This window comes from Atta cephalotes (assembly GCF_000143395.1).
Source record: "Atta cephalotes unplaced genomic scaffold scaffold00099, whole genome shotgun sequence".
Lineage (NCBI taxonomy): Eukaryota > Metazoa > Arthropoda > Insecta > Hymenoptera > Formicidae > Atta > Atta cephalotes.
In genome coordinates, this window is record NW_012130163.1 from 301,515 (window position 1) to 315,419 (window position 13,905).

Here is a 13,905-nt window from a genome sequence, read left to right on the forward strand (position 1 = left end):
GAGAGGATATGTGTATATGGTATGTGCTAAAATATTTGCAAAAATAAAAAATGCATATTCTCACTAAGAAAATATGAAATATATTCGAAGTGTATTTTAAAATATAAATAAAATATTTCTGCTTACTAGAAAATATATTATAAACGTATCGTTTTTTAGATTTATAATTTTTACTTTTCAACATATTTTCTTTTATCCAAAGTTACGATTCGTAACAACATAACATTAATACAATTGACGTGCCAAATATTAAATGTTGTGGTGAATTCATATTGTAATAAATTTCTTTAATATTTTTCAAGATAAAATTATATTATAATTTATTTAATTTTAATATTATTGCAATTCTTTTTCTAAAAAATATTCTTTTTTTATTATTAATAGCTATATATCAGTAATTATAGGACAAAGCGAAGTATACTTTATTTGTTTCTTTGAAAGCTGCGTCTTTGCGTCTCATAATTCTTTCTTTTCGCTTAATTGTGATTAGAAAAAAACCTCAGTTGTATAAATTATGTAAGTCATTAAAATTCATGCAATATTATAAAGCATCGAAGATTCTTAAAAGAATATTGTCAGGTTTTTGAAACGTCCGAAACGATAAAAGCAAAAGGACGTCCGTCCAAAACAATTGGCAAGATAATTATTAGTATCCATATGTATGCGTATATATGTGCGCTCTTTGCAGTTAACGATGAATAAACTCTCGTTGAGTTCCAAACGTTGAATCACGAAATATTTCGTAATTTCGCGAAATTCTACCTCACCAAAAAAAAGTCCGAAAATTAATCTAACGGCACGAATGATAGTTTAACATTTTTAAACTTTACAAAAACGTGCTCTTAGTCCATAATTACTGCAAAGATTGTAATAGTATTACATTTATTATTACGAACGTAAGAAGTTTTGTAAGAAGCAAATGAATGACGGGGTTGCAGTTATATTTTTACATTTTAAGATTATGAACTTTAAAATTTGATTAATATCGTGTAAGACATCATATAATCCATAATGGATTTTTACCGAAAAATGAGAAGTAATGGTGATAATAATTTATACATGATAGAGAACTCAGGTCTTTTATAAAAGTAGGATACGCTTCCTTCATTCATTCGCTTCTCTTCATTTACTAAATAAATCGGACGAGACATGATCAAAAACTCAGCGTTTGGAACGTCTGAATAACGTTGTAGACACTTTCCTTTCTTGGAGAGAAAGATACTTCCAATGTGTAACAATAGGAACAAGCGAGTCTCTCGAGTGAACGAACGAACGAACGAACGAGCGAATGATGGAACGGTGTATTTAAGGGATTTAAATACGACCGCTTCCTCGAGCAACATAAACGAAAACGCATTCTTGTAGATGTTATATTTATATGTATACATATATATGCAAGCATCGAATCCGTCGCCGCTGAAATTCCCGAAGGAAACTCGCCATTCATAATTATATTTCCAAAATTAAAGAAGCTTTTCCTCCGGGAATTTCAGGACGATTATAAAGGCTCGTATTCGCGGTGTGCGTTCAGCGGCGATTTGTTTTTATATCGTTAAGCGTTAAATGCGAATGTTCTGATCCAATATTAATATAATATTTGGTACAGTCAGTTACGCATTTAGCGCTAGCTGCACCGCTAGATCGTGTTATAAGTATCGACGACTCTCGAAGGTTCAAGGATAAATCGAAGGTTCGAATTGATGAACTCGTACTTAACTGATTTATTATACCTTCGATTATTTATCAATATAACATCGTAAGTCGTTGTAATTATCTTAAGACTCTCTGTCTCTCTTCCTAAAAACAGGGTTAACGAAAGGGAACTGTGAAACTGCCTTTAACGTTACGTAGAGATTTGTGTGATGCGTAAGCTCCTGATTGAGCTAAAGATAGATGAATTAAAAAATTTCAATTATGAGAAAATAATTTTTTTTTTAAGTGCAATTGATCTTTCAAATAAGAAATCTATTTAATAATTTTCGAATTTTCATTCTAATCAAAGAAAGTTATGTTTAAGTCAAGAAATTCAAATATAATTTTTTAAAAGGAAATTGATTTATATTCTGAAAGAAATTTAAATAAAATAAAAATGTAAATACATATTTAACAAAGATAAAATTTAGAAAATTGAAGCGCCGAATTTCCGTAGAAAGAGTAAGTTTATCGAAGTCGTAAATTTAATAAAATCATATTTCTGTGTGAATTCTTTTTTAATTCAACTATCCTTCATAGGATCAATATATGTGTCTTAAATTAATATAAATTTTGAGATATGCGTAGTATATAAGATTTCGATATTCCTGAAATACTAAATTTAGTGTCGTTACGATAAGTGTATGTCGTGCGCATTTACGGACCAATAGAGAATCAAGGATTTTATTACGATAACCCATTGCGTTTTCTACCCCGATAGAACCTCCAAGTTATTTTACGTATGTTAGTTCACTTAGCATTTAATGTTATGAAATGTAATGTTAAAAACTTAGAAAAACAGACATTTATTTATATGTCGCTCGTCGGTGTACATGATAATAAAAGTTTTATACGTTTACTCGTATATTTCGCATAATTTATTTATTATAAATATATAAATGCCTGTAAGAAGTTATAAACATAAATCAGTTACTTATCGAGAGAAATCATATCAGTCCTGCAAGTGAAAGAAATTTAAATCAATATATATTAAATAATGATAAAATTTATCCAAAAAAATAAAAAATACGAATCATCGTAACATAAAAAATATACGATCATATATATAATTAATCAAACAATTTCATTTTATATAATTTTATACTTTTTATTTTATTCTTAAGAGTATTTTTTAAAAATATTTCGCAATGTTTTTTTAAACTGTATATCATAAGCTTTTAAATATATTTTTTATCAGGTATGCATTATTTATTTAGATGTATCCATTTTAAAGTAAATAATTATAATCTATTAAAGTATAATAATTACTGATATCAAAATGTAACTTTTATTATAATATAATCTTGATATGTGTATGTTTCTAGTATATGTAAATCTAGTATATGTAAATCTCTATGTATATGTTTATCGTTAGTATTGATAATACAATATTAATCGTGCAATAGATGCGGGCAATGAAGTTTATTAATATCGAGAGTTATGAAAAGAATTTTGTGTTGATGTTTCATTAATATCAATCATATCTGACTAGAAAATATAATATTTTAAAACCACGCTTAGAAATATATATGCAATTCTCGATTAAAGATCGTTGTTCGAGATGAACCTGTTGCCTTCTGAATTCTTGCCAGAATATCGATATTTACATTTACCATATACACCTGGAAAAAATGTATTACTAGTTTATATTTACTATTTATTTATTTATTATATTTGTTTATATAATGGATAATTTTAAAAAGTAAAAGTTAATGTCAAAAATGTTTTAAAATAATTTCCAATTATACAATTTATTTCATAATTTGATTTGATTGCTATATATATACCTTTGTGATCTTGAGGATTGCGCACCGAACTTGGCAAGGGTGTGTAATGGATGTTGAAGTATATGTCATCAAATTCATTATTGGTTTGCGTTGAACTGGGTACGTACTTGCGAATCAATTCCGGGATGAGCTTGATCGTCTTGGAATATCTACCGCGAGTGTTAGCATTTGATCTCTCCTGCTGAGTGACTCTTCGGGAGTCTAGAAAGCGAAGACTCGGAGGTAAAATGTGGATAGCATATAGCCTGTAACGCTCATAATCATCTTCATCAGTAGACGTTGGATTGGTCAATTGATCAGGGCAACCGGGATTGCCCAGAAGACTCACGTACTCCACGTTAGGACAACATTCTCGTATTTTATCAAGAGCTTTATCGATATTGAATATCTAGAAACGAAGTTTATTATTTGATTTCTATATAAAAAAATACTATACAAGTCCCTAATAATTATTTATTAAAATAGTGTGTTAAAGAATTAATAAAAGAAATTAATAAAAGAATTAAAATTAACTTAAAGACTAAATATCATTAGTAATTTTTTGTATGAAATTTTATAAATCTTTTTTAAAACATAATCTTCATAAAAATTTTATTACTTTTTTCAATATTTTTTTAAGAGCACCTTATTATTATTAAGACTTAGAGTGGTCAAAGTCGGCATATGAGGTAATGTTTTGAGATTGTCGAGCTTGTTATTGTCCAAAATCAATTCCTGAAGCTGCTCAAAATCCTTTATACCAGAAATAGTTGACAATTCGTTATAGGAGAGATCCAAACCGAGACAATCGTGACCAATGACTCTTATCAAACCATTAGGAATCTTTTCTGTCCTTTGCCCTGTATACCATGCCTAAGTCGATTATAAATATAAAAGTAAGAAAAATATAAAAATAATAATAAGAATGTGTGTGTGTGTGTGTGTGTGTGTATAAAGAAAATGAAGAATATGGAAAAAATTGGGCTTTCAAAAATCGGCATTTATATAAGATAAATTATCAAATATATTTATTTACAAAATATATAATATTTTTTAAAATTATTTTCTTCAAATTATTTTCATCAAATTTTAGTCTCTTAAAAATTTAATTGGAAATATTACAAATTTTTATTATTTTTAATTTAATAAAAATTTAAATTTAAGAGAATTTTAATTCTGATTTATAATCCTGTATAAAAATATACTAGTGCAATAAATAAATTTAACAAGTAGTGTCACTAGTAATGTAATAGTAGTAGTAATGGAGAAAATTTCATTAAAATTTTATTGAATTTTTATTGAAAATAAGTATTATTGATCAGCATCATATTTCAGAGGATACAAGACAAAATTGTAGTTAAAAAAAGGTTTCCTTTATGAATTCGAGAACTAATTTTATAATGCTCTCATCCACCCGAATCTGTACTTCCACTTAGAACTGCTTGACTGCGATTATATGGGAATTCCTTCGAAGAACCATGAACATCTATATAATGCTAATGGATGTATAGTTGTAACATATCTGGTCAAAGATGAAAGAGACGGAATATGTATAAAAAAATAATTAATGTTATATAATTATGTTTAATTAATTAAATATAATTGTAATATATAAATGAAGAATCTATGATAATAACTTGATTTTAATACTGTAAAATATTATTACTATATTTAATACTGTAAAATATTGATGATAATACTGTAAAATATTATTTCTACTAGCTGAAATAATACTAATTGCTCTAATGATATATGTATATTTTTTATTCTAATAAATTTTTGATTACCAAATATTATCATTACATTAAAAATAGTTCTACATTATGTCATATGTCATCATATACTACTACAGTAGTAACACTACTGTCTCAGCAATGATACTATCATATCAGTGATAGTATTGATATCAATAGTGACATCATTGAATATCAGTAATAACACTAATGCAGTAGCAATGATACTAGTACATTTTTATACGGGATACTTAACTTATACAAAGATATTTAATATTAAAAATTAAAATACTGTCATCAGTGATCTCTTCTTATTAAATATTTATTTAAAGAAAATCAACTTTAGAAATCAAGACATTTATATTTACGAAAAAAAATGCATGATCTTTGATACGCTCTTTATAGCACGCGAGTGATTCACATACATTAACTGCATAAAAAAAGAAATATAATTGCTACAAATTATTTCAATAAATATAGGATTTATTCTTTCTAATTGTACTTTCTACATTTTCTTTTTTTTGCATATTTTTGCGATATATAACACTGCGTGTTATATATCGAACTCAATTTATTGTAATAACGAAAAGTGCAAAGAGTGCAAGAGCCAAAAAATGTAGATCGGTAGCATTCAATCAAAATGTATCGTGACGTGTGCATCAATTAAATGTTATTATGTGCAATTAAAATTGTAAAACAATTATGTTTACCCGTCCGCTATCGAGCGTCAACGCACTCCTATTGAAGTCTTGCTGACTGTGTCCCGCCATATTGAACATATGCCACGCACCGAGAATTATCGCGCAGTGAATAATATAGATAACGCCTGTGCGTATATACGTATGTTTATTGTGTTAGTCAGTATACATAATTACCATAATATTATAGTTTGATATCTTGTATTTACATAGTTTGAGAATATGGCTCGTTGGTCTAGGGGTATGATTCTCGCTTAGGGTGCGAGAGGTCCCGGGTTCAAATCCCGGACGAGCCCTTATTTTTATTTTTTTTTATTCATTTAGATTTAAAATTTATAATACAACTCTAATAATTAAAAATGTACATATATTTATATCATTAGAAAATATATTAAAATAAATTTTTATATTTTAGAATTGAACATTCTGAGACAAAAGCAACTGCTATTGATTCTTGTTACACTTTATAGGAATAATTGATATTTGTCTTTTCATCTTACTACATTTTTGTAAGTCTTAATATATTCCTTAAATTTTAAGACTTAAGTTCTAACTTTTATATATATATGTATATATATATATATATATATATATGTTATATATATATATAATTTAATATTTTTTAGTGTATTTCATATGTAACACATATCACACAATATCATAAATAACATAAAACACAAAGTTACTTACTTTTACATTGCAGTAAAAGGTTACTTATTATTAATGACTTAGTAATTTCATAATTACATTATGAAATCATTCAAAGTTTTTTTATTTCTTTTCTTACGTATCGTATGAGATGTACTACTTATTTCCAAAAGTGAAGCTTTGCTAGAAAGATTTGTTTTGTACTCTTCTTTTGAAGGTCCTTGTTTATTCAATTCATCTTGCCTTAACTTCTGTATAGAATCATTCTTTGATGAATCAAGAGGAACATTTCCATCAATCTTGGGGTCATTAATACTAAAATGAATAGGAAATACAATAAATATTTGCTATATTCTTTATGACATGTCTTATTGTACCTTGCGTTGTTTGAAGATACTTCTAGTTTTGTGTATGATTTTAACAAGGTTATTTCATTATAAAAACGAATCACAGATTGGAAAATGTTTACAAAATCAGTTGATCCAGCAGCATCAGTGTGAAACAATTCTTCATTAAATGGCTTCGTAGCGATATATTCTATATACAGGATACAAATAATATTTAACTTTTAACTTTAAAATGTGATACTATATAGCACACTGCAAGAAACGTGTACTTCTAATTAATTCTGCGCCTTCAGCTTTGTATTCCGCTATCTCTTCATCCTTCTGTTTAATCAGATTTAGCAGAATTTTGTATCTGCGAATCAGTTCCATTGATGATGAGCAGAGAGGTACAATCACACTTTCCCAAAATTGCTGTGGCGTTCCTTTAAGAAGATCCAATGAAAATTTCAATTTTACAAAATCTTTGTCTTTTCGCAATTCTATTCGATATGTTGTAACTTCTAAAACGTTTGCATGTACGTATTGAGGGATATCATTTAACATATCCAGTATCATTTGCTTCCAGTCAAAAACCTCAAGATTTAAAAGAGGATTCATGGTCTACAAATTAACACGTTTCATTATATATGAGTACTATATATATGAGTATTGATAATATAATATGATTTTCTTATTCAGAAAATTGAAAAATATTCTTATTACTTAAAATAAATTTCAATCTACATTTTTTTTCATGATTCACATTTGTAGATAAATAAAAAATTTAATTTATATATGTAATATACATATATGAGACAGAATTGAAACAATTCGTAGTACCTGACATTTATGAAACATAGTTTCGTCTGTCAGAGTCTCCACCCAAATTTCTATTAGGTCTGTTAAAAAAATTTTTCTTGATTCATTTTCCTTTATAAAACAGATCACATAATCTTTATCATTTATTTTGAGGTTTTTCCAAATTCTATTCTGCCCATTGTTACAAATCGAAATCATATCAATATCGTGATTCCCAATCATAACGATAAAAAATTAACGAATTTGATGTTTGAAAATTTGATTAGATTATATATTGCACAATGTAAGTTATCACGTAACCTTTATAATCTCGTTTTGTTCAACTTATTAATACTATATCTTTATAATACATTATTTTTGAAATATATTTTATTATATAATTTAGATATAAATCTAATTATACATCTATATAAATGTAAAATTTCGAAAATATTGTTTCTATTGATATTCAAAATTGATAATTATAAAATAAAGTCTGTTTTTTTCGAAGAATTCTAAGCTAGTTCTGAACTATAGTGTAATAAGGGAAGCTTTCCAACAAGCGATATGGCTTCTGCACACTGGACGCGGAAACGCTTGCCGTGCGACAAAATATAATGCGATAGCCAATGAGCTTACAGCTCCTAATGTGTTCATTGGTTACCGCGTTTCATTTTGTCGCGCGGCAAGCGTTTCCGCATCCAGTATGCAAGAGCCAATACTGTGCGACACGACGATCACCTCATCCATTTTAATATTGGGTGTATCCAAAAACGACGACCATTCACTTGAGTGCTCACTGAGCAAAAAGGGGATTTATTTATTATTAATATGTTTATTTATTATAATTCGTAACGTAGAATAACTTTGTCTACTGTAGATAATTTTTAATATCATCTTTCTTACTTATTTATTACTGTTTATTATTTCTCTAATGCCGTGTTTAGTCCGTAAGGTTGTAGCGCTCAGTGAGTAGTGAAATAATTTTAAGTCTGCTACTGTCCATTATAGGGCTTAAGAGTTACTCAATAGCAGTAGTGGATTAAGGAGTAGAAATCAATTAATCACAGTCGAATGTGAGAAGAATAATCAACTATGATTAATCAATTTCCTATTCGTTAATCCACTACTGCTACTGCCCATTCTAAAATGGGCTTTACCTCATCTACTATTGCCATTGTACGCATTACGGCCTAAACACAATATTAGAGAAATAATAAATAGTAATAAATAAGTAAGAAAAATGATATTAAAGATTATCTATAGTAGATAAAGTTATTCTACGTTACGAATTATAATAAATAAACATATTAATAATAGATTAATCCCTTTTTTGCTCAATGAGCGATTATCGCTTCTGAATGCCCATTAGCTATGTTCAATGGACTCAACAGTTAAGTAAGCGCTCGCTATTATTGATGTATTCTTCCAAAACTAAAATACTGATTGGATGATCTAAAAGAATACATCAATAACAGCGCTCACTCAACTATTGAGTCTGCTGAACATAGTTATTGGTGAACAACAAGAATACAACGATTAGGGTTGCCAACTTTGAATTTCAAAATTCCGTTAGATGCTTTACCAAAAACTCCAGAAATAAATTTTACAAAACTACTAAAAAATAATCTAAAAAAGTAAATCATTAAATAAAGTTTAAAAATTCCGGAAATAAAGTAATAAATGTTACAAAAAACTAAAAATAAGTTAAATTTTACAAAAAAACATTATAAAAAATAAATTAAAAGTAATAAATCGTTATATGAATTTAGAATATGTATCAAATTAGTTTTCTAAATTTAGAAGATTTTTATTTATAAAAAATATATATGTCCTGTACTGGATAAATACTTAAGTTCTAGTTTATAAATAAGTGTAACGAGCCTATTTTAAGCTAAAGAAACTAACCAATCGATTGAATAAACGAGACTAAAATACATATTCATATACATATTTATGTAAAATATATTTTTGTATAATAAACGCAAATACGTTTTTATATTTTATTTTCATATTTTTTGTGTTTACAATAAAATGATGTGCACAACTATTCAAAATATAAAAAATGATGTAATTCAAAATATTTATGTGGATACACCTCCTTTGTTTCAATAATATTATCAATGTTTTTTTTCATTAAGATCAATTATGTCATTTTTCATGTCTTTGTGACCATCGTAAATTAATTTAGTAAAAAAAAAATTCGCCGTTTCTGTTTTCAAAATAATTCAAAAAATGCGCTATCCGCAAGATTGGGCAGTTAAAACTAGTTAAAACATTAAAAGTTAAAAAAAAATTAAAAAGTTAATAACTTTTAACTCAACTTAGTTAATTTTAAATGCATTAATTTTTAATTTAATTTAGTTTACTTTTAAACTTTAATTTATCAACTTTTTCAAATTAAAAATTTTTCTATCTCTCTTAATGCTAATATTTTTTTTCTATAAAGTCTTAAACATTAGAGAATTAATTTAGAAAAAAATCGATGATTTCATGATGAGAGATCTATAATAAGAGTTACATATAGTAGTCAGTTTTTATTCAATAGGTTTTATTAATTCCCGCTTATATTTGAATCACACTAATTTTAGATATCATAAACGTTATATTTCATCAACATAAATTTGAAATGAATCTTAGATGAAAAGCCTTATAGAACAGTATTGCACATCCACTTATTTTCTATATTTTTATGTATATTTTTTGTAACAAATATCTAGTCGCTGTAGTTATGAGCATTCATTTTAGAAATTAAAGAAAATTAGATAATGATTAAAGAAAAAGAAAAAATGTAAACATATACCCTTCTCTCTCGCAAGATTTTAATAAAAACGCCTTATGGTATAACTCTTATTATATATAAATAATTTACATGTGAATATAAACCTAATAATCTATATTTGTAAGTATTATTTAAAGTAATCTCATTTTAGAATATTCTGATCTTAAAAATAATTTTTTCAAAATTAACTTTTTTTTAAACTTAAGTTAATTCAATCTTAACTTAACTTTTATTAAGTTAATTCTTTCCTTCAACTTTTAACTTAATTTTATTAATTTTATAAGCCATTAACTTTAACTTAATTTAGTTAAAAAAAACATTAACTTACCCACCCCTGACTATCCATAAGTCAATTGACACACTTGAAAAATTCGTCATAAAAATTCGTTCGACAAAAAAACGAACGCATGTAATGTTGGTCTTAGGATGCTATTTCATTTGTGTTTTTTGTCGTACGACAAATGTGTGCAGGACAGAGAGGATCTCTCTATCCTACAGTTAATCAACAGGCTTGAAAAATTTGTTGTATGACAAAAATGCACAAATGAAATAGCATCCCAACTGACATGAAAATATAGATCTATTGTAAAAAATGCTAGATCTATTGTAAAAAACGCTAAGTTAACACTAACAACGATTCATCGAGAGAATCAAGAGAAAGTGGAGCGAATAATGTTCTCTTTTCTGATTGGCTCTGCCATTTCAGTTCACTTCTGCAAATGCCTATATGTGTGTATATGTGTACAGCCAGTCACAGAAAGGTTGCAACACTTTTTTTCGATGCGTTTTGGAATGCAACTTGCTCACTAACGATTGATTCTTATTGAATTCCCGATAGGGATTATTCCGACATGTCCCATGATAGGTTCCCAGTTAACGCTTACAATGATTAGCGTTTACAATTAGCGCTTACAGTTAGTGATTCTTTAATATGATTGGTTTCTTATACTTAGATTTAAAAAAGAACTAAAGGCAATGATCAATTGCGCATTCAACGAATTTAACAGTTGAATGAATGCTTACTCTTGTTGATGTATTCTTTTAGATCATCCAATCAACATTTTAGATCTAGAAAAATACATCAATAGCAACGAGCGCTCACTGTTGAGTCCGCTGAACGCAGCCAATAATATTAAAGAATCTAAATGCTAAGTGAGTTTTTTTCTGCTGAACGCAGCCATTAGCTGTTAGAAATGTACGCGCAAGAGCATATCTAAGTTTTTTCCATTATATATACGATGACATATTTTCTTAAAAAAAACAAAAGACAAATCTAAAAATTTTAGAGCTTTGTTCCTACATATTAGAAAGTTTTTGCAAATGCTTTATCCAGATATAGAACGCTAATATTAACGCTTATATTATCTTCTTAATGACTAAAGAAAAGGATAATGTGATTTTAACATGTATCGTATTTGGATTCACATTATTGCAAAATCTCCTTATTTTCAAACGAGTTATCAAGAATCTATGCATTATTGTGCCAGTGTTTTTGTAAAAATAGAAAAAAATCAAATATCAGCGGTCCTCAGAAATTTATTATTAAACTACGAACTATGAGTTACAACTACGAGCTTTGCAAGCCAAAACCCCTGTCTCTCTATCAATGACCTTCGAGCTTCGAAACAAAAACAAAAGTTTCAATTAATTATTCATTCCTACAATTCTGTGTATAAATAAATTCAGAAATAAATATCTCTTGAACGAAGCGTTTGCGAACATACGCTCAGAGGAAAATTTTTGTTTATTTTGAGGTCCTGAATTCATATTTTAAATTTGGCGGTTTAAGGAACATCCTCGGGTGCGTTCCAAAACTTTGTCAACTCCGAGTATTCTTTATCTTTATTCAACATTTAACAATTAACAAGGATAAAATAATACTCGAGTTGACAGAGTTGAATTTTGGAACACAATCCTGTATATCGATTGGAATTACTGCGCTTGCGCATGCTAGATTGATGCGCACATCAATCGTATTTTAAACACATCGAAATAAAATAGTTAAAATAATATAATTACACTGCATTATATTATAATATTTAAATTTTCTCCTTTTTTATCCTTTTTTATTCTTACATTTTTTTATATTTGTTTTATATGTTGAATACTAAATTAATTGATCAGTCTTTTTGTGATAGGTCGATATTTGAAGAATAGTGATTCTCAAATAGAGGGATAGCTTAAACTTTAACTTATAATATAATCCTATTCAAAATTATAGAGTAAATTAAACATTTCAAAAGTATATATTTTTATAATTTAAAATTAGAAATTACTGTTTAATAAATATTACATTTATTTTAATAATAAAACGTACTAAAAGTATTGTTTCACAAAAATATATTATTTACATTTTATATATTTTGTGTTATATTTTGTTAAAAATATAATATTGTGACTTATAAAAGTCAATCACTAATAAAATAAATATTAAAAACTGACAAAAATATAATGAAAAATAATAATTTAATTTAATATAAAATATAATCATAATTTATCAGATCTGTCTTCGAATCCGGCTTTCTCCGATTGTGCGTCAAATGCGATTGACTATTGACTGTTCGTCGCAACTCGGAAGTGTTAATGGTAAACGCACTTTTGGATCTACAATTTTTTTGTTTGGATATTTCCTGCCAATTATTGGTGAACACTAGAGGATTGCATTTACTTGCGTAAAAGCATTTACGAGATTTATCCGTTGCACGATCCTTGTACAATTTATCAGAGAGCGAGAAATTTTCGGTTTTACTTAAACGAGCCTTCGACGCATTACTAGATACTTTCTCTCTTTTCATTATCAAATAATTACGAAGCAACACGCTACTGCATTTCGATGAGAATTCGAGAAATTTTTTCGCGAAAGCTTTATTAAACTCTACCCATCGCTTTTCCGTATTATTATTTCCTATTAAGAAATGTACGATTTACAACAATAAAGATTTTTATATATTAAGATAAATACTAATTATTTATTAATAATTAATTATTTATTAATAATATTAATTATTTATTAATAATATTAATTATTTAATTATTAATAATTTTTATTCTTATTTATAAAATAAATAAAAAATGTGCAAAACAATTTTATTGTAGTTATAATAAGTATACCATGCATTTTCTTTCGAGTAATTTCCTTTCTAATAGAACTTTTATCTAAATCAATATTGGATGATCCACATTTTCTCTTTATATGATTGCGAGATCTTAACTTTAAGCAAGGATTATATTCTCCTATTTCATCTGTACATTGTGTTGCCATTACATGCTTCGAAGCTACATGCTGTAATAAAAGTTCCTTAGAGAAAGTTGCAATAACTGGTTTTAATTTTAATTATTAAATAGGTCGTTAAATTCTTAAGATTAGCTATATACAAGTATATATATTTAATATACCTTAAGCAGAATACATATTCTAATTAAATATACGTTCTAATCTAATTAATGTATGTACATATACAT

The 13,905-nt window shown here is 27.1% G+C and overlaps 2 protein-coding genes and 1 non-coding gene across 3 annotated transcripts; 1 reads left to right on the forward strand and 2 right to left on the reverse strand.

Annotated features, from left to right (window-relative positions):
- Positions 1-3,234: 3,234 nt before the first annotated feature.
- LOC105624985 (leucine-rich repeat-containing protein C10orf11-like) lies at positions 3,235-5,961 on the reverse strand. Its single transcript, XM_012206328.1, has 4 exons — positions 5,902-5,961; positions 4,104-4,331; positions 3,480-3,867; positions 3,235-3,314 (listed from the first exon to the last, which is right to left on the reverse strand). The coding sequence occupies exons 1-4, from the start codon at positions 5,959-5,961 to the stop codon at positions 3,235-3,237; spliced, it is 756 nt and encodes a 251-aa protein (XP_012061718.1).
- A 152-nt stretch (positions 5,962-6,113) lies between these two features.
- Trnap-agg lies at positions 6,114-6,185 on the forward strand. The gene has a single exon. It is a non-coding gene; the product is annotated as a tRNA-Pro (tRNA).
- A 459-nt stretch (positions 6,186-6,644) lies between these two features.
- Positions 6,645-7,904, reverse strand: LOC105624986 (non-homologous end-joining factor 1-like; the record flags this gene model as incomplete). The annotated part of the gene is made up of 4 exons (XM_012206329.1): positions 7,704-7,904; positions 7,154-7,484; positions 6,915-7,074; positions 6,645-6,852 (listed from the first exon to the last, which is right to left on the reverse strand). Coding segments are annotated over exons 1-4 (900 nt in total), but the record flags the coding sequence as incomplete, so codon positions are not given.
- Positions 7,905-13,905: the final 6,001 nt, after the last annotated feature.

Bases quoted from the DNA above. Each gene is read 5' to 3' on its own strand.
- LOC105624985 (XM_012206328.1), bottom strand. From the start codon at position 5,961: ATGGCGGGACACAGTCAGCAAGACTTCAATAGGAGTGCGTTGACGCTC. The intron at 4,332-5,901 runs GTAAACATAATT...TAATCGACTTAG, and splicing joins TGACGCTCGATAGCGGACGG to GCATGGTATACAGGGCAAAG. The intron at 3,315-3,479 runs GTATATATATAG...CATTTTTTCCAG, and splicing joins CAATCCTCAAGATCACAAAG to GTGTATATGGTAAATGTAAA.